The 27,884-nt window shown below is 40.9% G+C and overlaps 2 protein-coding genes across 3 annotated transcripts in view; one reads left to right on the forward strand and one right to left on the reverse strand.

Moving 5' to 3' along the window:
• The window catches only part of LOC137265471 (protein mono-ADP-ribosyltransferase PARP14-like), a 37,616-nt gene extending 23,444 nt beyond the window's left edge, over positions 1-14,172 (forward strand). The window contains exons 7-15 of one of the 2 annotated variants that reach the window (XM_067800876.1): positions 6,251-6,466; positions 6,902-6,953; positions 7,404-7,538; positions 7,815-7,880; positions 8,114-8,293; positions 10,791-10,964; positions 11,431-11,495; positions 11,961-12,143; positions 13,035-14,172. In XM_067800876.1, the coding sequence (XP_067656977.1) occupies positions 6,251-6,466; positions 6,902-6,953; positions 7,404-7,538; positions 7,815-7,880; positions 8,114-8,293; positions 10,791-10,964; positions 11,431-11,495; positions 11,961-12,143; positions 13,035-13,181 (1,218 nt within the window). In that variant the 3' untranslated portion in view covers positions 13,182-14,172. Of the gene's footprint in view, positions 1-6,250; positions 6,467-6,901; positions 6,954-7,403; positions 7,539-7,814; positions 7,881-8,080; positions 8,294-10,790; positions 10,965-11,430; positions 11,496-11,960; positions 12,144-13,034 lie in introns of both variants that reach the window. The other variant, XM_067800875.1, reaches the window with a different exon arrangement.
• Positions 14,173-14,592: 420 nt separating this feature from the next.
• LOC137264917 (excitatory amino acid transporter-like) lies at positions 14,593-26,664 on the reverse strand. The gene is made up of 9 exons (XM_067800273.1): positions 26,521-26,664; positions 24,484-24,682; positions 22,561-22,774; positions 21,342-21,538; positions 20,108-20,234; positions 19,008-19,241; positions 17,520-17,714; positions 16,698-16,832; positions 14,593-14,779 (listed from the first exon to the last, which is right to left on the reverse strand). Exons 1-9 carry the CDS (start codon positions 26,662-26,664, stop codon positions 14,593-14,595), a joined length of 1,632 nt encoding a protein of 543 aa, XP_067656374.1.
• Positions 26,665-27,884: the final 1,220 nt, after the last annotated feature.

Below are 27,884 nucleotides of genomic sequence, written 5' to 3' on the forward strand. Positions count from 1 at the left end.
AGATAAAACCAACAACAACCGTCACAGGCACGAAGTTACCCGACCTAGTACCGTACCGAGAGTTGTACATTCATCTCGATCAGGTGAGCACAACGTACAACATTCAAGGAGGTCACCCTTCCACTATACTGAGAGCAGTTCCGGTGAAAACTGAGAAATACAACGACGGTAGAACCGAGTCGTTTTCACCACGGCAGTATAAGAAATTAACCCAGGGCAACATACCTGAGCTGACAATATCGGTGTTAGATATAAATCATAATCCTGTAAATATAGGATACCTCAGCTTAACGCTTCATGTAAAATGACCAGCGCACAAGGGCCCGGAGTGAAAAAATGCGTCAATATCGGGATCTCCGACCTCGGAGACACGCGCGGTTTCGACGCTCCCGGAGTAGATGGTACATCGTACGCCTTGCAACTGAAAAACAACATTTACAAACGCGTTGAAATCCCCTCCGGTGGAGCCCTAAGTGATATGATAGATACCACAAGAGCAACAGTCAACACTAAGTACTCCCTTGTCAACACCGGTGATAATAACTGGATAATATACCCATCGTTCGGTGGTAAACTGTTCGACTTAGACGATGTTGAGAGCACTACCGTCGCCCGAAACAAACCATATATGCTCGTCTTCACCGAAGATGACAAGTGGGTGTTGTTACCCGATAACGACGACTGGTTTCTCAATATTAGGCTCGTCTCTCCCTACGTGTTCACGGATAACAAAGACAACCACCTAAACAAAGTCGTGAACAATGGAACCATACTCGTGGCTTACGTCCCAACTCAGAGACGTAGCATAGTCGTCAGCCCACTCGACACTATGGCAGCTCACATGCTATCGAGTAAACCGAACATACAAAACGTGAAATTGCAGTTGGTGTCTGAATTCGAAGGCGTGGTCAGTATACTAGAGAGTCTACCGGCAAACTCAACACTGATCATCAAAGTCTACCTAGGGGAACCATCGGGGAATGATGTCGAGATCGTGAAGGGGATCAAACTCGGGTGGGTGAAACGACACCAGTATCAAGTTTGCAACGTTTACGTGCGGGTGGGTGTCGGCTCCAACACCAGTCTGCAGGGGGTCAACGTGACCGTGGAAAACAAGATATCACTAACCAATATCTTCCTGCCTGCCAACATGCACTTCATGGGTATGAAGTTAACCCCTGAATTATTATCAAAAAACCAGTTGGAAATTATATCGTAATAGTATAATAATGACCAGTCATCGTCCCAACACTACGCTTAACGACCTGGGAGATACGGAGGGATTCGATCAGCCTGGTGAGGAAGGTGAATTATACATCCTACAATTCAAAGACAACGTGTACAGACGGGTGTTGTTATTAGATTTTAAAGAGCCTAAATGGCTGATCAACTTAACACTCTCCTCACCTTATATCACATTAACCGAATTGGGGCGTATCTCTAAGATTAGGAACAACGGTATCTGGCCCGGGGATTTCATTCCGGAGAGGGGATTAATAAGAACTAGCAAAAATGGGTTATCGTCTTTCTTCGAAAATAAATTAACATTTAGTAATCCTGAAATAATATTCCCCCCTTTCACACTCATCATAGAAGTCTTCTTTGAGTATTCAGACAATGGAGACCCCCCAATAATACACCAAATTTTACCCGGGGTGTTAATACACTGGTTTAGCGTACACAAAGGCAAATATTGTCGTATTGTTATACAACAGGATACCACGGGTACTAGAAACCACTTAATAAGCCTCCTTGGGGTTTATTTTACACCAGAAAATTCTATTAGCCTCTCACCTATTACCCTGACTAATAGTCTACAACTTGTAGACTTTAAATTCATTGATAGATTTTTAACTGAAACCCAATTAAAATATCTTTCAAAATATATATTATAGGATGGGTCTGTACCCAGTCGTAGAGGAAGTAGCGAAGACGCTGGAAACCGTAGATGGGTTCCGCTTGAGGCAGTTATGTGATGTGAAACGTCAACTAGAACAAGACCGTGACACGCGGAAAGCACTATGTAAAAAGTACAATAGAGCTTTCAATATCGTGGACGGGGCTGACACTACCCTTATGGCAACCAGCATGGGACTAGGGGCGGCAGGCGTTGGGTTGTTAGCTACCATCGTGGCTGCACCTATAGTGCTAGGTATTGAAATAACGGCAGGGGTGGCAGGGTTGGCAGGGTTGGCGTTTAAGTTAGTATCACGCAGGCTTAATCGTAAGGCATTGAAACACGACGAGATCAGGGTTCTGGCCGAAGCAAAGCTGAACACAGTGAGTGAGCGAATTTCCACGGCACTCTCTGACAGTAAGATCTCAGAAGAGGAGTTTCGTTCAATCCTCTCTGAACTCAAAAAATATAACGGAATGAAACAAGATATTCGATCCAAGTCTCGTAAGTCTGCTATCAGCGAGGACGAGAAAAAAAAGTACATAGAACAGGGAATACAAAAAGCCCAGCAAGCCTTTATTATGAACACCAAAGAGATCGTAGGCGGTTCACGTTAAACTGCTTCATTGATATAAACGTGTATTGATCGTACCGTACGGCACAGTGTTACCTCCTACCAAGGCACAGTAATTACCGCCAACTTTTTTATAGTAGGGGTAATAGTAGCAAGAGCTAAGGGGCCCACCAACGTCTTATTCAGTAAATAAGGCGTTGTAGAGACATTTCTTGAAAGTGGTCCAGAACTATCATTCCCTATACTACTGTACGTGTGTTGAAGAGAGTACGTAAGAGGTGGATTAACCTTTGAAATGAGCCATTCAGTCAATCAGTCACTCAGTCAATCAGTCACTCAGTCAATCGATTTGCTGAGTGAGTAGTATGCCACATCACAAACATCACACTTTGTAAACAGTCTCTCAAGACCCGTGAAGGTCCCGGGGTTGAACAGGCCTTCAGCAACCCATGCCTGCCATGAAAGGCGACTATGCTTGTCGTAAGAAGCGACTAACGGGATCGGGTGGTCCTGCTCGATGACTTGGTTGACACATGTCTTCGGTTCCCAAATGAGCAGATCGATGTCCATGTTGTTGGTCACTTGATTGTCTGGTCCAGACTCGATTGTTTACAGACCACCACCATATAGCTGGAATATTGCTGAGTGAGGCGTAAACCTAAACCCACTCACTCACTCACTCACTCATATCCATGAATATGTTCAGGTACGTTGTGTCTGTTTCATGTCGGCTTCAATAAAGTACACAAACAATTGTAAACATAGGTGATTGTGTCATTGCAATCATTAAATTCCCTGTCAAAAGAAATGCTATGGTTAAAATTACTGCAAGGAGGAAGAAAGGTTCCATAACGATATTGACCCTGATGAGTTGTCAAAATTCACATACGTTGTCGTAATATTCGCGCCTCATGATAAATATTTATATCAGTTGGTATAAATAAGTTTACTTTACCTCGCGGACATGAAAAGGTGAAAAAGCCCCACTGTGATACGCACTATCAGTTACGTTTAGAGAGCAGGGATTCATTCAGTGAGGCAACTTTTGTTCAGTGTCTACCGTCACTACATGATAATCTATGGAGTGGTGGGGAGTCATAGCCCTGGGTTCAGATTCTAGAACGCGGCCACACTTCCTGGTCTATGTCATGACATGCAATACTTTCAGTAACGCTATAACGCAGTATGGAGTTTTGAGTGGGTGTAAAGGACTACTCATAGATAGTCTTGGTATGCTACCTAAGTGCGTCTAAAATAGTTTGTCATATTCGTAGATGATACTGACATAGTAGCTGATAATGAAATCTGTGTAGAGGGTGCTTTCATCTTTGTAGAAGATGCCTTCATCTACTGACAAAACACCTTCATCTACTGACAAAACACCTTCATCTACTGACAAAACACCTTCATCTACTGACAAAACACCTTCATCTACGATGATATTTTAATTCTGTTTATAGAATGTTATTTTCTGCCCAGCAGAAAAAAATATCATTTGAGAAAACTTTTAAATATTTTTAAATGCAGCGTTACTTCAGTGAATATTCTGACTGTAGACAGACACATCATGGTTGAGGGGTGGTGGGGTAGTGGTTGAAGCGTTCGTTCGTCACGTCGAAGACACAGTTTCGATTCCACATATGGGTACAATTTGTGAAACCCATTTCTATTATCGCTCGCCACTGGAAAATTGCTAAAAGCGGTGTAAAACTAAACTCACTGTTTCACATAAGGCTGTTTGAGTAATGGTAACGAAGCAGATAATTCGATACCAGATGATATCTTTTCCTAAGTAGAAAATATTGTTTGAAAACATGTTCTGTATGCCTGAAAGTGTCATCTTAGTACACCAGTAACAGGACTGGTAAAACGTGTACAACAGAAGCGGCGAAGAAGACACTTAGTATAGGTTATGTACACATATTCAGCACTCTCTACAAACATGAAGATAACTACCACAGTGCACTTCAAATCGATTCTTTTGAACTTTTTACGAATCGTCATGTGACACTAATTGTGCAAGATTAGTTCCATGGTTGTCACACGTGTGACACGCAGAAGTAACAATTGCAAGTGTGGTATTATATTGCACGCGGGTTGGGTTGTTGTAGGGTACATACTGTTGGGTAGCAATAAGGTGGGATGAGTTATGTCCCTTGAATGGATCACATGACTCGTTGAATTAAATCTAGTTGTCAGTGCAGTAGGTGTGGTATAAATTTGTCAGATTGGGATTGTGTGTGTGTTGCCTAACGCCGTACGCAGCAATATTCCAGCTGTATGGCGGCAATATGTTACAGTATGGTTCAAAATTATTGAGAATAGCTAAAGCATTTCATATTATTAAACGAGAACAAATCAGATAAAATTGAATGTATTGTGAAAGTGAACTGACCTTTTCATGTTGTGTAGGTAACAATTTAATATTTTATCAAGTCTCCTTGAGCTTCACGGCACAGTCTAAGACGGGTAGGCATACTTCCTATCAGAGAGGTTAGTGTCTCGTGAGTTATGCTGTCCCAGTATCGGACCACTTCTCTCTTCATGTCTTCAATTTTTGTCAACCCCTTTTGATTCACACATTCCTTCATCATCCCCCAAATGTTCTCAATGGGATTTAAGTCAGGACTATATGCAGGAAATGGTAATGCAGTCACATTTTTCTCCTGAAACCACCGCTTGGCATGTTTTGCGGTGTGTTTAGGATCATTATCTTGCTGCAAAATCCAGTCATTTCCATAAAACACATGTGCACTTGGAAGGAGAAAATTATCTAATATGTTAGTGTAGCGTTGACTTGTCAGATTTCCCTCAAACACACACAGCGGGGTCGTTCCTAATAAGGATATCCCTCCCCATACATGAAACTTTGGGCTGTATTTAGGTCGTCGATACAACGGTGCTGACGCAGACTTTGTCCATATTTTCACATTATTGGGATATACCCATATTGAGCTTTCATCAGTAAAAATCACGAGTCAAAGTTTTCATGTGCCAAACACCACTCAACACGCCTGTCTTTATGTTCTTGTTTCATGAGAGGAGAAGGAATTCCAGTCTTTTTCTTCCATCCAAGATCAATCAAATTTCTTTTGACTGTAGATTTTGATACAACTGTTGATCCCCTTTCTATCATTTCATACCTGATGTTGGAGATGCTTGCCCTTTGCTTTTTAGACACTAAAATTCCCAGCCGGAAACGATCTGAGAAGTCCAATTTTCTGGGTCTCCCTGCTCCTTTCTGGTGCCCAAAATCCTTTCCCTCTTTAAAATTCTTCCTAATCCTATACACAGTAGAGAGAGGAGTTCCTGTTCTCTCTGCCAATGTATTTACATCATCAATTCCTTGATTACACAACTCAAAAATCAACCTTCTTTTATCTTCAGCAGACATTGTTGACAGTGCTGAGGAAAATGACGTCTGCTACAAATTCAGGGGAGGTAACTCTAATTGTACTATACTCAGTAGGCCAAGATGAGTTACCTCCCTTATACCATTACTTAGGTTTAAGTATCAGTGAATCAGTTGAAGTGTTAGGATAGCTCAAAGTAAGAAGAAAAATTCTCTATAATTATGAACCAGACTATAGTAGTCGAGTCTGGACCAATCAACCCGTGGTCAATGTAAAGAGCAATATACCTACGCAGATGAGATACCTTAGCTATGAGAATAATAAACATGAGTTTGGTAATGTGTGAGCAAGGGGAACACTTCAACCATCAGATTTTTCCCAGCATTAAGAGATACAGTTATTTGTATATTGTTTGTTATTTGCCAGCTTCTGGAGAAAGTTGTGTACAAGTGTCTGTATGACTCTTCGATGAGCCATTACCGCAGCATAGCGCTACCAGCCCTAGGGACAGACAGACTGGGCTACCCCCCTGATGAAGTAGCGCAGAAAATGCTGACAGTTATATTCGACTTCATCAGTTACACTTCATCTCTGAAATACATCACCATCGTTATTAGCCCTGGCAATAACGGCGTCGTTCGGGTAAGGCACAGCTGAGTACCTTGTTGCCAACTGTAGAAATATCTCCAGGTGTATTTGTTGATAACGGAATGCGATTTGCTCCGGTTTGATCAAATTCATATTTCATCAGTTTTAAGTGGGATGGTAAAATTAACCTGGGCCGCAGTCGATTAACCTTTTTATAAAGGTTTATCTTTATAGAATAAAAAATATCTTTATTTGCAACATTTCTGTCAGAGCCATAGAATTGTTAGACGTCATAAAAGCGGAACCATCGCTCTTAACTTGATATCATTTTCGAATTCATGGGTGTTACAAGTGCTTCAGTTTTTCGTGTATTGCTTAAGCAAATACTAAGATATTGTTGTCTTCTTTTAAGAATTCTTAAACCGGTTCATTGTTAAGGGCGGATGAGTGGTATTAACTTGACATATGGTACAATTTCTGATTCCCCAGACATTTGAAAAAGAGAAAATCCGGCAACATCGCAACTCCAAGCTGTTCGAAGGTACTGCCTCTTTTTACTTCAGATTGAATATGTGTGTATTATTTTTATACCGAGATGGCTATATTCCCCCGGTATTCAGCGGGGAAATCCAAAAATGTGCTTCACACTTTGAACAATTAATTGGAATCGAACATTGGGTTTTTGTTTGATAGTGGGGTGAGTGAGTGAGTCTAGTTTGATGCCCCAGTCAGCAGTATTCCAGCGAATCTAGTGATCAACAGCATGAGCATCGATCTACCCATTTTTGGGATACGACGGCATGTGTAAACAAAGTACGTGAGCCTCACACTCCGATCCCGTTAGTCGCCTCTTTTGACAGGACTTGATAAGGGAACACTAGGCTGCCTCAATCCCAAGCAAGCGAATACAAAAATGTATTGAGCATTGTATCTTCTCAGAAGGTATAGCCAGGCCTAAAGTATTGTTCATATTTTACTGTTTGGTTGCTAGCTGATGCCCCCGCTGTAGCAGATGCTGGGTACCCCGTGGGGAAGTTCAAAGTTCACCTCCGACACGGCGACATCAGCAAGGAGCATGCGATCTGCTTAGTACACTTCACTAACTCAACAACACCCCTGAACATAGGTGCTTACTTGTTTTTCAAATACTTAGATGTGTAGGAACGTAATCTTATTTATGACAAACTCTACTTGGCTTTTTGAATAAAAATAAAAAGAAGATGAAACCCCGAAATGTCTCTTCTAACATGCCAATCATGCATGCGTTTGTTGTTTCAAAGTGACATGTGTAATTTGGATCTCGGTGATGTGAATGGTTGTCTCTACAGATATCTAAAATGCATTTGGTGTTTAAGGAATATTTCATTATTTACGTAAATATATTTTTCTGACTATTTATCAGGTATACTGTCCAGCCCACTGAGTGTGGCTTGTGGCAAGGATCTGGAACTTCAGTGTCAGTTGACAGGTGAGTGAGTGAATGAGTGAGTGGGTGAGTGAGTGAGTGAGACAAGGAGATCAATATCCTGATATTAAATGGAAATATTCGTAAATTACGGTATCCTATCGTGAATGTGTGTTTCATGCATATGGCTGAATGTACTTTGGGGTCAGCCGTTGATGGACGCATTGGTATAGTTGTGTGGTTATACTCATACTCTGTGTCAGCTGGTTCAGTGAGCGAGCTGCATGTCATTCCAGCTGGTCAAATGAAGGAGAAAGGAATTGCTATGACAACGGCACCAAACATTCCTGCTGACATCATTATGCACATCGGCGTTGACCGTTTCAATGGCAACTGGAAAGACGTCATCAAAGCATGCTTCAAAGTTGCGACTGAAAATAGTTTCACATCGATCGCATTTCCAGAGTTTGGAACAGGTGAGAAAAGATTTAAAGAAATAACCGAATCAAGTGTCAGATGAATATTATAGCTCTACATTCCTGATTAATCAGTTACTTGTTTCTAAACGGAAAACCTTTTTAGTGCATTTGTCGTAGTTTACTTATAGTGTCAATGGTTGTCTGGGTTTATGTTTTCTACAATATATTCTTGTAATTTCAGATCTACAACTCTTGTCAAAATATATGAAATATGCAAATCCAGTAATGGTCCATTGATGAGGCGCATTTCTCAATGCACAGTGTATGTACGAAACGCCCAGACAATCCGATTATCATTACCCAGGACAACCCAAGTTGCGCTAGAGGGTTAGTGGCTAGTGGCCTTATTCCACCGGGTATCGGTTGACTGCTGGGTGTATAGGGGCAGTTTTGAAGAAACTCAAGTTTCTTATGATCAGACCACATGCCGACACGCAGACACATGTGCTTCCTTATGAGCAGACCACATGCCGACACGCAGCCACATGTGCTTCCCTATTGGTCAGACCACATGCCGACACGCAGACACATGTGCTTCCTCATGATCAGACCGTATGCCGACACGCAGACACATGTGCTTCCTTATGAGCAGACCACATGCCGACACGCAGCCACATGTGCTTCCCTATTGGTCAGACCACATGCCGACACGCAGACACATGTGCTTCCTCATGATCAGACCGTATGCCGACACGCAGACACATGTGCTTCCTTATGATCAGACCACATGCCGACACGCAGCCACATGAGCTTCCTTATGATCAGACCACATGCCGACACGCAGCCACATGTGCTTCCTCATGATCAGACCGTATGCCGACACGCAGACACATGTGCTTCCTTATGATCAGACCACATGCCGACACGCAGCCACATGAGCTTCCCTATTGGTCAGACCACATGCCGACACGCAGACACATGTGCTTCCTCATGATCAGACCGTATGCCGACACGCAGACACATGTGCTTCCTTATGATCAGACCACATGCCGACACGCAGCCACATGAGCTTCCTTATGATCAGACCACATGCCGACACGCAGACACATGTGCTTCCTCATGATCAGACCGTATGCCGACACGCAGACACATGTGCTTCCTTATGATCAGACCACATGCCGACACGCAGCCACATGAGCTACCTTATGATCAGACCACATGCCGACACGCAGCCACATGTGCTTCCTCATGATCAGACCGTATGCCGACACGCAGACTCATGTGCTTCCTTATGATCAGACCACATGCCGACACGCAGCCACATGAGCTTCCTTATGATCAGACCACATGCCGACACGCAGACACATGTGCTTCCTCATGATCAGACCGTATGCCGACACGCAGACACATGTGCTTCCTTATGATCAGACCACATGCCGACACGCAGACACATGTGCTTCCTTATGAGCAGACCACATGCCGACACGCAGCCACATGTGCTTCCTTATGATCAGACCACATGCCGACACGCAGACACATGTGCTTCCTCATGATCAGACCGTATGCCGACACGCAGACACATGTGCTTCCTTATGATCAGACCACATGCCGACACGCAGACACATGTGCTTCCTTATGATCAGACCACATGCCGACACGCAGCCACATGTGCTTCCTTATGATCAGACCACATGCCGACACGCAGCCACATGTGCTTCCTTATGATCAGACCACATGCCAACACGCAGACACATGTGCTTCCTTATGATCAGACCACATGCCGACACGCAGCCACATGTGCTTCCCTATTGGTCAGACCACATGCCGACACGCAGACACATGTGCTTCCCTATTGGTCAGACCACATGCCAACACGCAGACACATGTGCTTCCTCATGATCAGACCACATGCCGACACGCAGACACATGTGCTTCCTTATGATCAGACCACATGCCGACACGCAGACACATGTGCTTCCCTATTGGTCAGACCACATGCCGACACGCAGACACATGTGCTTCCTTATGATCAGACCACATGCCGACACGCAGCCACATGTGCTTCCTTATGATCAGACCACATGCCGACACGCAGCCACATGTGCTTCCTTATGATAAGACCACATGCCGACACGCAGCCACATGTGCTTCCTTATGATCAGACCACATGCCGACACGCAGACACATGTGCCTCCCTATTGGTCAGACCACATGCCCACACGCAGCCACATGTGCTTCCTTATGATCAGACCACATGCCCACACGCAGACACATGTGCTTCCTTATGATCAGACCACATGCCGACACGCAGACACATGTGCTTCCTTATAACACGCAGACAGATGTGTTTCGTTGTGGGACGGGACTAAGGATTTCACTCTCCCTCCGATTTTACATTGTCTACCAAAACCTCGGAGGCGTGTCTTCTCCTATACTTACACGGTAGATCCTGGGTCTCTGCAAACGATAGTGTACCGGAAGAAACTATTTACTCTTAAAAGAAACCCCGGAAATTGGAAACTTCTTAATGGTTAACCTCTGATTGTCTTGGCAGGTGATGGGAAACTTCCGCTAGCCAAAATGCCGAAGTTGCTTGTGAGATGCTTGAGGGACATCGAGAAGAAGAAGTGTTCCCTCAGCGACATCAGTATCGTAAGCAGCGACGCAACTACACATGCCCTGTTTTGTTCACACTTGGTGGCGCTCACTGGCCACAAGGATATTGAAGGTGAGTCTGTCTAAACTCAATTATCCAGTGTGTCATTCTGTTGAAACATATCATCACCTTACATTGTGTTCAGTTTGGTTATATGTATACGTTTGTTTCGTGGTTGAGTATGGTTTTATGCCGCTTTCGGCTATATTCCAGCAATATCACGTCGAAGGACACCAGACATGGGCTTCACACATTGTACCCATGTTGGGAATCGAACGGCGAATTCTTTAACCACTCGGCTACTCCACCGCCCACAGCTTTCAGAAACAACCCTATTACCATATACTCCATCGCATAGAGTATTTACATTCTATATTTATTGTCGATAATGGCGTCAGTTCTCATAATTTCGGTTGTTATTATTACGTATTTGATGTCGGTCTACCATTTGTGTAAAATATCTTTTTACAAAATACTTGATCTCATCAGTTCAATCTTAGACGAACTATTCTACTTCATGCGACGTATGTACCTGCAGGTCTGTTGTCTGGGCCGACCTCCACCACAGACACTTTACCAAGACAAACAGAGGAAGCACAACAGGTAATAATAGCATTAGTTATGTTCCTAACAGGTACAGTAGCTCGCAGTCAGACATAGTTATTTTACGGGCCAAAATAGATGCCCAGGACCGAGCGAGCGAGTGTGAGAAATACGGTTCACAAATGTTTAACCACCCGATAGCTAGCCATCGAACCCGACAGGGGTACAGTATGCAGATGCAACCAACAATTGCCTTGAATGCCAAAGATCCAATATTTACAGACCTGATCATATTGTTAGACCACTTCCGACTGTGGCGTACAACGGTCACTCATTCATCCATTACCTTATAAACGGAAATTTGAAATTTAATCAACATTTTGAAATTAAAATAAAATAATGTCTCGTAACCATTTAATATTTTTTATCTTAATATAATTATGCTGTTACGTTGGTACTGAAATGTAAAATTTAAGGGGGTTATACATTACTGAGAGTAACATAAATGTCCTCCTCTGCCGTCAGTCGGGGAGTGTGGAGGAAATGTTCGTGAAGACCGCCAAGGACGGCGAGGCCGACATAACGGTGTATTCAGAAAACGAAGATGTTCTTCATCGAGCATTTAAAGCGGTAGAAGATCTCTGCGACATTCGTGTAGTGGCGAGAACGTTTGAAGAAAAGAGGCTGAAGAAAATGTCACCATCTCAGGTACATTTGTACTGTATCTCCGAATCAGGGACTGTATTCCGCAATCGGGTTATTTATTCCGTGATCGGGTACGATATCATGTGATCCAAAATTGTATTCCGTGATCGGGTACGATATCATGTGATCCAGAATTGTATTCCGTGATCGGGTGCGATATCATGTGATCCAGAATTGTATTCCGTGATCGGGTACGATACCATGTGATCCAGAATTGTATTCCGTGATCGGGTACGATATCATGTGATCCAGAATTGTATTCCGTGATCGGGTACGATATCATGTGATCCAGAATTGTATTCCGTGATCGGGTACGATATCATGTGATCCAGAATTGTATTCCGTGATGGGGTACGATACCATGTGATCCAGAATTGTATTCCGTGATCGGGTACGATATCGTGTGGTCGTGTTCACGAGTACTCGGCCAATCTTAATGATACGTATTACTAAGTCTTGTAAAAGAAATATTGTTACAGCAACACAAAACACAAAACTTTGCAGATTCCCATACCTTTCGGTATGGATTTGCAGTAACAAATTATCAAAAATGCAAATTCATCTTATAAAGTTGAAAAAATGAAGCAAAACTCCCCGAAATCGGCTAGGGTTAAAAGTGGTTTCAACAACTGTTCATCGCTGCGGACATAGCGCATGTGCAGTGAATATGTTGTAGGTGAATAAGGTGCACTTTTGATTTGGGATTGTACGCTTATAATTTTGTTTATTTGTTCATAATTAGCAATGTATATTTTTTGTCGTGAATAAATGATAATTGTTTTGAATTATCTTTATTCATTTATTTATTTTATTTTATTATATCTATTTCTATTTTGGTTGCATCTAAGCAGTAAGTTCTACCATTCGGTAATACAAACTACTCTAACAACACAGATTAAGAGCGTTAAACAATCTCTTGAGAGCATGCCAGTGGACATCAGCATCACTTGGACGACGGGAATGGTGGAGCTGGAAGGTGTTGATGATGACGTGCAAGAGGTGGAATCAGTGCTGACTCGGATAACGATGCAAGCTGATTGATGACGACCCAACCTTAAAACAATTAGCTGCCTCGATAAAGCATTCCAGCATAACTGCAGTCAGTATTTATTCTGTTTTAGTTAGCCAGAATCATATACCGTCCCTTCGATTTCGCACGTTGTCTTAAAGTGGCATATCTGTAACCCTGTCTCGGCAATGATTTCCCAGATATAAATTACAAAATGCCGATGATCAGTGGTCGGCGTGAACGACAATTGTGTTATCCTTGTTGAACTGTTATAAATGGATGTTAATGATTATTATGTAAGTAATATCTATCAGCTTGAATTAATAGTACTGTTTGAAGATTACATTTTGTTTCGTTTAGTAGATTTAGTCTTAAACGTGTTATAGCTCTCACTATGCATAAAATCGCTAACATTCATTTATTTTTTAGTATATGCAGAATTAAGTATGTTTTGTCCATAACACATCTAGAGTGGTCGTTTTTAACAAAAAGGTGCGAGGATTTATCCCGAACAAAATTCGAAGCACAAGTTGGAGCGCTGTCTGGTAATAGAAAATGACCATCCTGACATATTGTCATCCATCCTCTAACGTGTACACTCAACGAGTCATTCTAAAATCAAAAATATTCTCTCAAATGTACAGACTGACTGAGTATGGTTTTACGCCGCTTTTAGCAGACTGCAGCAATATCTCCAGCGTGGACACTAGAAATGGGCTTCACACATTGTACCCATGTGGGGAATCGAACCCGGATCTTCGACATATCGAGCGCACGCCTCGGTCTCTAGGCTAGCCCTATTTCTCAAACACATCTTATATACAGTGAGATAGTGCCATGCTCGTTTGATAAATAATGTGTGCATAAGCGTATGATAAAGAATTGATGTGCTGAATGATTAGTATCTATCAAACTATCAATACATATATATGTGTATTGCATTTGTGTAAGCATTTCTATTATATTAATGTATCATTGTTGATTCTGGTAATAATGGTCTGAAATAAAGCAATGTTTGTTTTTCCTTGTTTTTGTCAGTAAATATTTGATATTGTCATTAAAACATACTCCGAATTACGCAACGAAAGGTAATTCAGTATTAGTTCAGACTCGATTATTTACAGACCGCCGCCATTTAGCGGGAATATTGCTGAGTGCGGCGTAAAACTAAACTCACTCATTCACTACTACTACTACTAATACTACTACTGCTGCTGCTGCTACTACTACTACTACTACTACTGCTACTGCTACTACTGCTACTACTACTACCACTACTGCTACTACTGCTACTACTGCTACTACTGCTGCTGCTTCTGGAACTTCGAATTATTAATGTCGACATTCTTGCTTTATTGTTAAGAGTAGTAAAGCGATAGTGTTATAATTGGATTTTATTTAGAGAAACTCATTTCTCTGCAGACAGTCACGACCAGAGACATATTATACTAGTTCTGTCCTGTCAAATTCATCTGTAGAGGTACAAGGGGACATTCGTCGTCCCACCTCAACTTCATCGTCAACGTCAGCGTCAACTTCAATGTCAACGTCAGCTTGTGGAAAGAAGTGATCCAACATGGCGGCTGTCAGGCAATCCCCTATGATGTTTACGACTGTGCGCAGCCTGCCCCTGTGGAGTATATGATGCATTGAATTAGGGTATATGATGCATTGAATTACAGTATATGATGCATTGAATTACGGTATATGATGCATTGAATTACAGTATATGATGCATTGAATTACAGTATATGAAGCATTGAATTACAGTATATGATGCATTGAATTACGGTATATGATGCATTGAATTACAGTATATGATGCATTGAATTACAGTATATGATGCATTGAATTAGGGTCAGAAAATCTGTACGTAGATGCTGTTTTTTGAGTTCAGTCTTCGCTCTACAATTTTTAGATATTGTTAATTTTCAGATATTATAGAAATCCCGTTCTATATAGATTGCCTCCATCTCTCACGACATTCTTTTTCTCAGAGGCAAACTCATTTACAAACTGTATAAAATACAACATGCATTTTATTTTCTCCTTAAATTCCACCTTAAAATAAGATTTACTTCGAAGAAAACCGCCCCATTTTGCACTCAGTAAAATGAGTCGAATGATCAAAACTCAACAACATTTACACGTGAAAGTCACCGACAGCAACCGATTTTACCACGACTGAGGTCCGGATTGAGGTGGGATACAAACAAATGGACACACACATTACAAGTTGCATAAGTTCAAGGCCATCTCCCTGCTACAAGACATGTAAAAACTGTTCGGCGGAAAGAAAAAGTCAGTTATCTGGTGACACCATGAAGATCCACAGACATTCTCTTTGAGGTAACCGTGAAGGTCTGGGTTACAATGTCTATCTTTAGTAACCCATGTTTGTCGTAAGACGGAACTAACAAGAACGGGTGGTCAGGTTCGCTGACTTGGTTGACACATGTCATCGGTTCCCAGTTGCACAGATCGACGCCAGTGCTCTTGACCACTGGATTGTCTGCTCCAGACTCGATTATTTACAGACCGCCGCCATATAGCTGGGATATTGCTGAGTGCGGCGTAAAACTAAACACACTCACTCTTCTTGGAGAACCTGGATCAGGTCTTGTCAGTAAGCTGACAAACACGGCAATCAATGGCGTACAAAGAGTGTTTTATGGGTTACATGTCGAGGAACGTGCAGGCAACACCAACAGTTCGTGGTGTTGACTGCAAGGTGGTCCTGCCTGCACACTGCTAGTTGTATAGGGTGTGACGGTGTCATAGTGATAACGGACACCACCCGATGACTGTTTGAAAAATGGTAGGGCACTTGGATGAAGAAAACCATCTATGTATTCTCAACGGAGGTGTCAAAGTTCCGTTAACGATAACCAGTGGTGTTTTCTACTGTCTACAAATTCCTCCCCTCACAATATCACCTCCTCCACCATACGGCACCAACGGGTTGTCTTGCACCAACTTTGTCGTCAGTGAAGACTGCCATCTGCCAGTGACAACATGCAGACCAGGGAATCCTTTCACAAAGCACTAAAGTGATCGCAAGTCAATAAGATAGCCTTAGTGCAATGTTAAAGAATAGGAGTTAAGGTTAACTTTAGTGAGGTTGCATCATGGAAGGAGCTCGACGCCTATTTCCACCTCTCACGACGATATGTTGCAAGGCCGGAAAGCGCTAATTCCTGTATCTCTTGGACAATACACAACAACAATTTGCAGTCACGGTATGTACTTACAAGACTAATTCAGTACACTATGTACCTATGTATCTTAATCATGTCCACCTCGTAAGTAATCGGTAGTTACTTCGAAACAGATTCTTACACAAGCAGAATAGGCTATGTTCACCCATGTGCAACGAAATTGTATTATGGGTTTAGCTATGATGTAATGGACCAGAACCCTTCATATCAGTGGAATAAAGTATTTCAAATGTAGAGCCCTCATAAATATTGAATTCGAGTGATTATTTCCATAAACTAACCATTTGGAAGTTATATATCAGGAAAGGCATTCGGGTATGTGATACTCACTGGAACCAGTCCACCACCATCAGGATAGTGACGCTCTCAGTTGGCAGACCGACAGATGTCATGACAACCATCAATGCTGCAATAGCAGTGTTTGGGATTCCCGCTGCACCAACACTTGTTAACACTGCACAAAGACTTGAAACAAAGACTGCTGATGAGGTACACACACACACACACACACACACACACACACACACACACACACACACACACACACACACACACACACACACACACACACACACACACACACATATATATATATATATATATATATATATATATCATATCATATCATATCATATCATATCATATCATATCATATCAATGTCCGAAAGTTCGCATGAATTATTCTTATGACATAGGGCAAATTAATAGCAGCTTGAGCAACAAGAACGTAAAGATTTGTTTTTCAACACGTACTCATGAGCAACACAACGATTTCTGCAAACAACTGAGGTCAGAAGGGATGCACCCTCAAAATATTCATTATTATCACATCAACATTGATTGACTGAAATATATATCCCATTTGCTTCAATCGAAAATTAAGAACGAAACCCTATACTTTTTGGGAGGAGAATATAAGACGTCTCCAGGATAGTCCATCATGCTTTGTGTACCATTGTGAAAGAATAGAAGAAATACTGAAAACCTCAAGAACTTGAAATTGACTTAACCAAAAGTATGAAGGAATATCTAAATTATCATTTCCAAAGACAATTAAATGGTGTGAATATGACAACATGTCTTAAATTTTCAATAAAACAATTACGCGTCTACCCATAAATATCTGTAAATTTCTATTGTTTTCTGTTTTACCTTAGAAGAATCATTTCAAAGAAGTGCAGGGATATCGTATGCATCTGGGCGATGTAGATTGCCGATATCACATAAAACTGCGCAGATCCGTCCATGTTCATTGTAGCCCCAAGCGGAAGTGCGAAACGTGTGATCGCACTGTTCATCTTCAGGTTGTCCTCGCAACATTGTATAGTCACAGGCAGTGTGGCAGAACTAAATGTAAAACGAAATAAGAAGCTAGAGATATACATTTACGTAGATTTGTTTAGATCCCGGGGTAGAATAGGCCTTCAGCAACCCATGCTTGCCATAAAATGCGTCTGTGCTTGTCGTAAGAGGCGACTAACGGGATCGGGTGGTCAGGTTCGCTAATTTGGTTGACACATGTCATTGGTTCCCAATTGCGCAGATCGATGCCCATGTTGTTGATCACAGAATTGTCTTGTCCAGACTCGATTATTTACAGGCCGCCGCCATATAGCTGGAATATTGCTGAGTGTGGCGTAAAACTAAACTCACTCGATCACTGTTTAGAGGTTAGTGTTTGCACCCAAGTCTGCCATTTATATTTCTCGATTTGCAAAATCGAAGTTCACGTTATTTGTTCGGTTTTATTTGTTGTTTAACTACGCAGTCAGTATTGATCCAGCTATATATTTGTAGATAATCGAGTCTGGACCAGACAATCCAGTAATTGAGATCCTGACCATGGATCTACGCAACTGGATAAAGTGACATGTGTCAACCAAGTCAGCGAGTCTGACCACCCGATCTCATTAGTCGCCTCTTACGACAAGCATAGGTTGCTGAAGACCAATTTTAACCTGGAGTCTCACCGACGGCGTTGATGTCAAGGCAGTTAATACCAATGTAATGGCTCAGAATTTCACGTCTGAAAATATTTACTTTGTGAAGAAACAAATGATTACTGTTTCTAGAGAAAAATCTACACTTGCGTCACCTAAAAATGTAGACCCGTTGGCATTTTCACTAGAACAATTTTCCCCCCACAAAGCATTTCAAGCTACTTTGACTATCCCATTTGCTATCCCAGATGATCATGGTACCACGAAACTGATTCTGAATAGATTATTTCGCAAAGTTTATTTTAAGATGTGATTTTAGTTGCCCTCTTGTTTCTTGACTTGCATGTACATTAATTGTATAACCGAAGTCCTCACATGTGACAGACAGGTATTGATCAGATATAGTGCAACAGAGTACAGATCTAGAGACGTAAATGTCTAAGGCGCAGACAATGTAATGTTCTCAAGGTCTGCTACAGTTAGAACACAAAACATGTTTAAAGACAGCTCTTTATCAGAAATTATGTTGTTGCTACGGAGCAAAATATGTAAAATACGGCACAAATGTTTTAACACAAATTATGTTTTCATAATTACCTCATGCAGCATATTTACACACAAAAATGTCAAAGCTCTAACCTAGTACATCAAATGGTACCTTAAAACCCTTTGTAAAAGACAAAGTGCCTTATTCATTAACCTGGATTCTACTGCAAGAGCCGTGACGATCGCTTGTGTCATTCCTCGGATGATTCTGAAAGGGTTCCTCCTAGTTACGGCAAAATACAACAGAGGTAGGAGTATGAGAACATGGAGAGTGGCTCCAGTAATGATGGTTGTTAGATAGATGGCGAGTTGTTGGGCCGTGCTTGTCAGATCATCCACAGATAACACCTTCCCTATTATCAGAAACATTATCCCCACTGGGGAATACCTGCAACATATATCGCAAAAGATAAATGTGTATTCTACAATAAAGGTAACCTAATAGTGAGTAGAGCTGTGACGACATATCGTAAAATCGATTATCGTGATATTTTATCAGACGATAAATATATCGATACTTTTTTTCGTGATACGTATCGTAGACCTTAAAATTATTAATTTCCAATAGAAATTGACTTTTATGTCAAAATGTAAACTGTTACATGATATGTTTACATTTATTTAAAATAAATAAATAAAGATAGTATATCGTGATGTGGATTGAATCGAATCATATCGTTCCAAGATATCGCAATACGTATCGTATCGTGAGTTTTCTGTATCGTCACACTTCTAATAGTGAGTGTATTAGTTCAGATTTCTGTCACATCAGCAGTATTTTACCCATATCTGTGAACGAAAGACAGCAAAAACAGTTAGAATACCACAGATATAGACGTAAAACCAGCATGCAAATTTAAAATATGTATATACATTTTTTTCATTCAATTCCATTTCTTTTAAATCATAATTATTTTCAAAAAACAAATCTGCGTGTTTTCACAGTGAAATAATTATGTCTTGTGTTTGAATACTCCCCAATGTCAAGCAGAACATGTTAAACCATGATTCCTTCATCAAAAGGGACACACAATGGCAAAACCCTACCTTAGGTAATTAGGTAATTAAGAAAAATGTCAACCGAATGTGTGTGTGTGTATGTATGTGTGTGTGTGCGTACCCGCGTGTGTAGAAAGGCATATGATCAGGGAGATGAAATTGAGTGACGGGAATGTGTATGCAGTTATGATCTCTCCGACAGTACAGTGTTTACAAATGTATCTTTTATAACTGACTGTGAACCATTATACCCACCACATCACAAGCAACACCATTCGGATGGTTATATCGTTCAGTGTTACGAAGAACTGCAAGACGCTCTTTCCCTTGTCTCCAAGTCGACCAAGGATTACTCCAAAAATCACGCAGTAACATAAGACACCTGGAGGCAAAGTGGTATGCGGTATACACATTGCCGAAAAGGAAGCAAGACAATCATATGCTAGTATGCAGCATGGGACCTTTCTCCACAGTCACAGTAGTGTTTGGAAAAACAGGTACCCGATGATCATCTGACAAGGATTCGAGTAGATACACACAAAGCTATATATATTATTAAAGAGGTTGCCTGGGTACGCTGGTTGTCTGAGACGCATGAATAGGTCTGGGCCTGTGCACAATGCGGTAAGTACACACACCTTTAACTACATGTAGTTGAAGAACATGATGCCTTTGTATGATCGACAGGATTTTATTAAGGAAAATTATTGGGGAAAAGTCTACAACTGGACACGGTTTTATATATATATATATATATAATTTTGAAAAGTGCAAGAATAAAAGTGATAGAAAAATGTGATACCAAAATGGACAGTAACCTTAACTTCAGTAGCCCTAAACACGAAACTTCCCGGACCTTTACACTCTCGTAACCTTGATTCGTAAGGGAAGTGCAGGGAAAATCATATTTTAAATACGTGTTTTCACTCTACATACACACTGAATATTTTATTCATTGATTGAGAAAACGGAAATGACTAATATTCCACTAGTGAATGAAACGTTTGTTTACTCGTGAATGAAGCCATTTACAATCATCACCCATTCTTGCGCCCACAAGTAAAGTTGATTCGTGGATTACATAGTCGGTGACTTTATACCACTACATACGACAACCCACTGCACTAAGTACTGACACAAGGAAAGTAGACGACAAGAAGTGAGAAAAAATTAACACTGGGTAATGATAATGGGAAATTGTGGTCTTAGGCTGTTTATCTCTGTGCTGGACAATTGGATTTGGTGTGCGTAGATCTACATGTTATGCACAGCCATAGAACATTTTTGTTAGCGAGGCGCGGAATTCAAATTCAAACCGCTTCAAAAGTACCGTTTCGTGACGTCATACGAAACTTAGCATATGTACTAGCACGAGAATACCCTTTTCCACGAATCAAGGTTATCCGCAAATTTAGGTTACCCGGTTCAGTACAAAAAGTATCAATGGTGCCTTATGGATCTTGTGAAAATGGAATGGGCATCGCCTTACCTAACGCGTTTGTTCCTGTTCTGTAAACGGATGTTGGTGTCCACGGTCCAGCTGGTTCTGGATCTGTATCATTCGTGCCATTGACACGATCATTTTGGATGATATTATTCCTTTCAGAATGTATGTCCATCTTCTTCACATATACGGTGCTACTCATTTCGAATGTCGCTTGAACTATGTTATCGGGGAAGATATTCCTTGAAAAGAAAGAGCTGGTGGCATATTTTATTTTGTGTATTTAATGCTTTACTTAGTAAGCACACGATTGTGTAAACAACTATTGTACTACACTGTTATTTATATTAAGAAATGATTAAGAACTGATCGATCGCCTTTACATAGTTAGTCATGTCGACGTCCGGTTTAGAATAGGGTCGCTGTCAATTAATATGTGTCGTGAGATCGATCGGCATGGGTCCGTCCTCATAGTATCTGGATATCCATCCTATATTGGATATCAAGCCATCGTCATTTTGTTTGACATGATATAAATAAATCCGTTTCTGAGCAATATGTTAGTGTTAAAGAAAATATGCATGTCTGTTTCTCGTAAACAGATCAGTTTCACACATGTCATGTTAGAGGAACTATTCTACACAACCCGATGCTGTTTTTTAGATCAGGGCCTCCTTTCACGAAGCAACCTTTACTAAGGTTAACCTTAACTCGCGTTCTTTAACATTACGCTAAGGTCACCTTAGTTACTTACGATCACCTTAGTGCTTCGTGAAAGGGACCTTAGGGCAATGATGGTGTAAACAATGACCCAGTGACTTGGTTTCAGCAGCAGTTTAGTGGAGTCGGTTTGTAACTCTTCATTTACAAGAACCTCAAAAGAAGAATGGTGATCACTTTCTGAAACCGCCCATTGTACCCAATACTTCAGCCCATTTTAAAGGCTAAATGGGATTGAAAAGTACGATCAGAGGATCCAGCTCTGACTGAGGGAAGAAACTCTTCACAAAACATTGACGGTCACCCTTACTACATTTTGCCAACTGGTCTTGTGTGTATCAGTACATTAAATGAAACAGATGCATATTACTGCTGATGAGAATAAAGACAACCATTGCATGTTATACTGCACGATGACTCTTACCGGACATCGCCTATGTTCCATTTAAAGAAATTTAACAAACATCGATAATATGTTATTAAAACTGTTTCTATTAACACAACATCAGTAACAATGCACTAGCAGCAATAGTAGGATGTCAACCTTACTAAATCCAAGAACACATCTCTAGCTGATTGCGATGGTGTATCGTCTGCAGACTTGACTGTGATGACGGCATTGTTGATCACATGACCCGGCATTATCGCGATGGCGAGAACTAGGCCGACGAGGATGGCAATCATGGTGGTGAAGATATAGTAGCCGATGGTGATCAAGCCGATCTTACCTGCAGACTTCCCATTAAGGTTTGCTAGCCCTGTCAAAAGTTATGGCCAAAAGCTCGTTGTTTGTGAGGAATAACAAATAGCCATCATTATTGATCATGAAAAACACTAAATGTCAGGTTCAGAGCACTCAGCACCTACCACCAAAAAGATGCTATTTTCTACGACATTATAAACTGTTCTGAAAACACCAGGTGGGATAATGTAGAAATATTTTTGAAAAAAGGACTGCACACAAATACAAAAGTATATAGATCAAATCCATTGACACAAACCCTCATTCAATAGAGTCTACATGTGTTTTATCATAACATTTTTGTCATTTTAAAATATGTCTAAATTTCAGCACAAACACCAGTGGTTGAAGGGATGGTGTAAATCCAGCTTGAGTTCATGCAGGTAGCAAAAGTAATGTAAGTTCCCATGGACTCCAGTATGGTGATCAACTTTCAGTTGTTGGCACTCAACAGCCCATTTTTACATTGTATTGTCCAAAAATAGTTTTCTACTTTAAAAGATACATGCTAGGTAGTATTAACTCAATTTGTGATAGTCTAGTTATTTTTCTGTCCATTGCATTTATTAGGAATTTGCAATTTGTTTAAGTCACAATATGGCTGAAATATTTCCGATGTGACTATATATCCTTACTCATTTACTCAATCAATCAACAGAGACAAGGATATTTCAGGCTGTCTGCCTGAGTTATGATGAGCCGAAAAAACAGAGCAGAGTACTCCACGAACAGTTGTCACTGCATCACTTAACAACATTCATCTTTGTTGTTAATCATTTTCCTGCTTTCCATCCTGATGATTTTCTTAATCCTTGTTAGTTTATGAGTGAGTGAGTGAGTGAGTGAGTGAGTGAGTTTAGTTTTACGTCGCACTTAGCAATATTCCAGCTATATGGCGACGGTCTGTAAATAATCGAGTCTGGACCAGACAATCCAGTGATCAACAACATGAGCATCGGTCTGCGCAATGGGGAACCGATGACATGTGTCAACCAAGTCAGCGAGCCTGACCACCCGATCCCGTTAGTCGCCTCTTACGACAAGCATAGTCACCTTTCATGGCAAGCATGGGTTGCTGAAGGCCTATTCTACCCCGGGACCTTCACGGGTCTGTTAGTTTATGAGTCTCTTGCTTCACAACAATATGAGATAATATATATTTTTTTATTTTATGTATTTTTGATAATACATTTTCCATGAAGTGTCCTACTTCTATTTTTACTAATCAGTTTCTAAAAAGCCAGTCAAACTTATGATCAGTATTTTCATTTTCACCTCCTTTCTGCCTTGTTCATCTAATGATATCAGCAAAACTAGTTAATCTCAGGCGTTAGGAATTCATATTTACTGGGTAACAGAACTGTTATATTGGGAAGTCACATCTCTTCTTTAATGAACAAGATGGTTTTATCCACCAGAAGCTACCAGAAATTGATAAATGATACCAAAAGACACATTATATTGGCAGAACTGGAATGTTGCCACACGTTGGGGAGTGAGCGAGTGAGTATGGTTGTACTCCGCTTTTGGCAATATTTAACCCACATTTTGACAAGAGACATCAGAAATGGGCTTCACACATTTTACCCACGTGGGGAATTGGACCCGGATCTCAGGCATGAACAATACCACCAGGCTACTCATCAACCACTAGGCTACCCTACAGCCCAGGTGGAAGAAGTGAAGGTGGTGGCGATGTAAAAGACAAAAGAAATATTCTATTACCAGTAACTATGCTTGTCACCATCAGGGGCAGAATAAGCATCTTCAACATTCTGAAAAATATCTCCCCAGGAAAGGAGATGAGGGTGACCACATCAGGAGAGGGGTTCAGAGGACGACATAGCAGTCCTATTGTAACACCCAGAATAACTGAAGTGAGGTTTGCTATCAGCAAAACATTCTTTCGCAGACATGCCAGTACCTGAAACAGAAGATTTAATTAAATCAAGGCGATTAGTTACAATAAAGATCTCATCTGAGCATTGCAATACAAACTGTTGAGCAACATAGGTTTGTTTTTATTTTCCCACCGTATCTATTAAATATATTCAGTAATGCCAAAATCATCAAAGTTAAATAAAAAGAAAACGGAGTTTTCATATATTTGCAGTATATTTCTTTCGAAACCCGTCTGGCTCAATTGCTAACCGACGAATTGCAGTCTGACACTAAAACTAATAAATATAAAATAATCAATGAAATGCTGATCATAATTAAACGCCACATCAACTCAGTGAGGTTTTTGCAGAGCTGTTGTCCTTTAAAAAAACGTTGTTTAAAAAACTGTCATTAAAACATTGCCACAGTTCACTGGGAGGAGTGCACGGGACAGTCAGGTGTTTGAGAAAGGTTGGAGACCACACCGATTTTAATAGTTTGATAACAGAATTATTAACTTCAGAATTCCTGCTTGTTTTTATTTATTGAGTTAACTAACATTCCGGAAAAGCAAAGCGGGAACCAAACATTTGAAAACAGACAATTTTATTTTATAGATACATCTTTTCAGTAATATAACCAGTGTAACTACCGCGGAATGTCTCTCCCCTCTTTTTATGAAGTATGTATATATACAGACCTTGGCCATGACAGTGTATATCTCTCATCTACAATCATGAATGGAATATTTTGCACATATCTGATATATGAATATATATACGTTGTACTGTACTGCATGACTGTATGATATTGGGTATATTTTGATGAGACTAATTTTGTCCCTATTGATTAACGTACCTGCCTGTTGTGAACATATTGTATGGCTGCCTGGGCATTGCGTATTTGAAGTGGAGATGAACTCTTTCAAACTAATCGACGATGTATGACGAGGCATGATAGTGACATTTGTCAACTTAATTACATTAGTATGTATATTTGTAAGCAGCTCTGGCGTGTAAAGTTATAGGTTTGGGGTTGTCTCGGTGCATGTTGCATGTCGTACACAATCCTGCGCGAAAGGACTGTTTATATGGTATTGGAATTTTGTATAGAATATAGAGGCTTCTTTTCAGTGCATTTGCATCTAATTACATACTCTGTAGATTGTTTTGTCTCAATGAAAATATAAAACAATAAAAATGATGTCAATCGTTCTTCAGTCAGTGTGCTTTGTCGGGTTGCCCTCTAGGCGCGAAACCTTTATGACTACTCTGAACTCAAGCTTATTCATTTCTGCCGTTTCAATATGCCGTGAATGATATTAAATGATGCTGAATATCATTCTTCAATATAGTAATTGTATCATGCACATATCAGTATTTTAGTTTTAAAATCTTTTGCCCATTGATATTCACTTAACCACCATAAATGGACCAATAAAAATGGTTTGTAGTCATGTTAACCGCCCTCCACTGTGAAGTCATACCACGAAAAAAATGGAAATAGGGAGAATCCATGCTTGCTATAGGCGTATGATGGTTATCTGGGTTCAGATATCAGATATTAGAGCATCCTTCCTTTGTCTTACGACACTAAACTACGGCTTCCTTGTCATGAAATATAGGTTGAGTGAGTGAGTGAAACACCTTCTCCCCATTTTATTATGTTTCACAGATTAAGATAAATATGCAGCAAAGAGTGTTGGGGTGATCCTTGCACAGTCAGACTGATAAGGCTCATCATCAGCTCTGGGTCCTCGCCCCCTCTACACGAAGCCATGACAGCGAATGGGAATTCTCCCAGAAAACGCTGCCTAGCCGAACCCACAAAGAACCTTTCGGAGAATATGAGGGCTCCCAACACTGCAGCCGTTTGCATTACCCAGACTGTCAGAACTGTTGTGCTCCCGGTGGGGAACACGTGCACCACCACGAGGTACCAAACCATGGGCACCGAGAACAATCGGAAGCCTGACGACAGTGCACGTGGCATGCAAGCGAGACATTTCAAAGGCGAGGTCCGCATATTTATCATGCTTTTCCTGAGTCTTGCCAATCACGTTGCTGTCAAAAGGGACAGAAAGTCCCATGATAAAAATAAATTCATTGGGTTTATCACAAAGGACAAGATCAGGTTTGTTGTCTGGAATCCTTCTCGGGCTGAATATGGGCCTACTCCACAAAAGTTTGGAAGCATCATCTGTTTTCATGACACCCTAGACATGTTCAAAGCTGAACCATGGATGGATCTCGGAGTCAAAACCCTTCTCATACATGGCGAAGACGGTAGTAAAAGCAGCGAGTCATCCTATCGATATGTCTTTCATGATGTGCTGTTTGTTCATTAGCTATTGCTGGGGGAATGGACTCCTTTGAGAAGGTATTGGACAGTCTCCATAAACTCATTACAAAATATGTTAATATTTTCTTTAAGAATGATATTTTGGCGACTGCGAGTGGGAACTGACTGGTCTTGAGCAGCAAAAAGAAAACCATCGGTTTCACCATTTAGACCAGCCGACTTCATCCAGGCGAAGGAGACGGTTTCATTGCTCCTCTGTTCCACGCACACGATGCAATGGCTTCTCAGAAAGATTTTCCACAAAGAATCAACTCTGAGCAGACTGGGTGAACAACTTCACCTGGTTAACTTCCTTCGTTGTATCGTCTAGCAGTACATCATCATCAACAAATTCAATCTCAAATTTCAGATTCTGTCCAACAACCTTGGCACGCTTAAACGAACTGTGGAATTCCTGGCGTTCATCGTGAGTATTGACATGCATCACCAGAAGGTCATCCGATAAATAAATATGAGCAAAAGTACACAATAAACCCCGATCTCCAGAACTGATTGGCGTATATAAGATTAAGAGAGGAACGAGTGCGGTGTGCTCTGTTATCAGACATGATCCTTCTGATCAAGCGGTGAAGATTTTTGATATCTTGTTTTATTTTTTCAACTATTCCTGTTGGGTAGAGATGGACTGGCACAGCAAACGTATTGGTGGCTTTGGCCTTGTTTATATTGAACACATATCCATGCAACTAGTGCTTGCTCAAGGCACTGGTATTTTTCCCTCGATCACTGGATGTCTATCAAGACTTCTTCTTTATTCTCATCACCCAGCGTTGGTACACAGTACCAACCTCACTGTACCAACACATCGTAATACACAGAAAATGACATGACGGGGCACAATTAGCATTTAATCTGTAAAGGTATGCTATTAATAAACACTTTTT

Source organism: Haliotis asinina, chromosome 15 (genome assembly GCF_037392515.1).
Source record: "Haliotis asinina isolate JCU_RB_2024 chromosome 15, JCU_Hal_asi_v2, whole genome shotgun sequence".
Classification (NCBI taxonomy): domain Eukaryota; kingdom Metazoa; phylum Mollusca; class Gastropoda; order Lepetellida; family Haliotidae; genus Haliotis; species Haliotis asinina.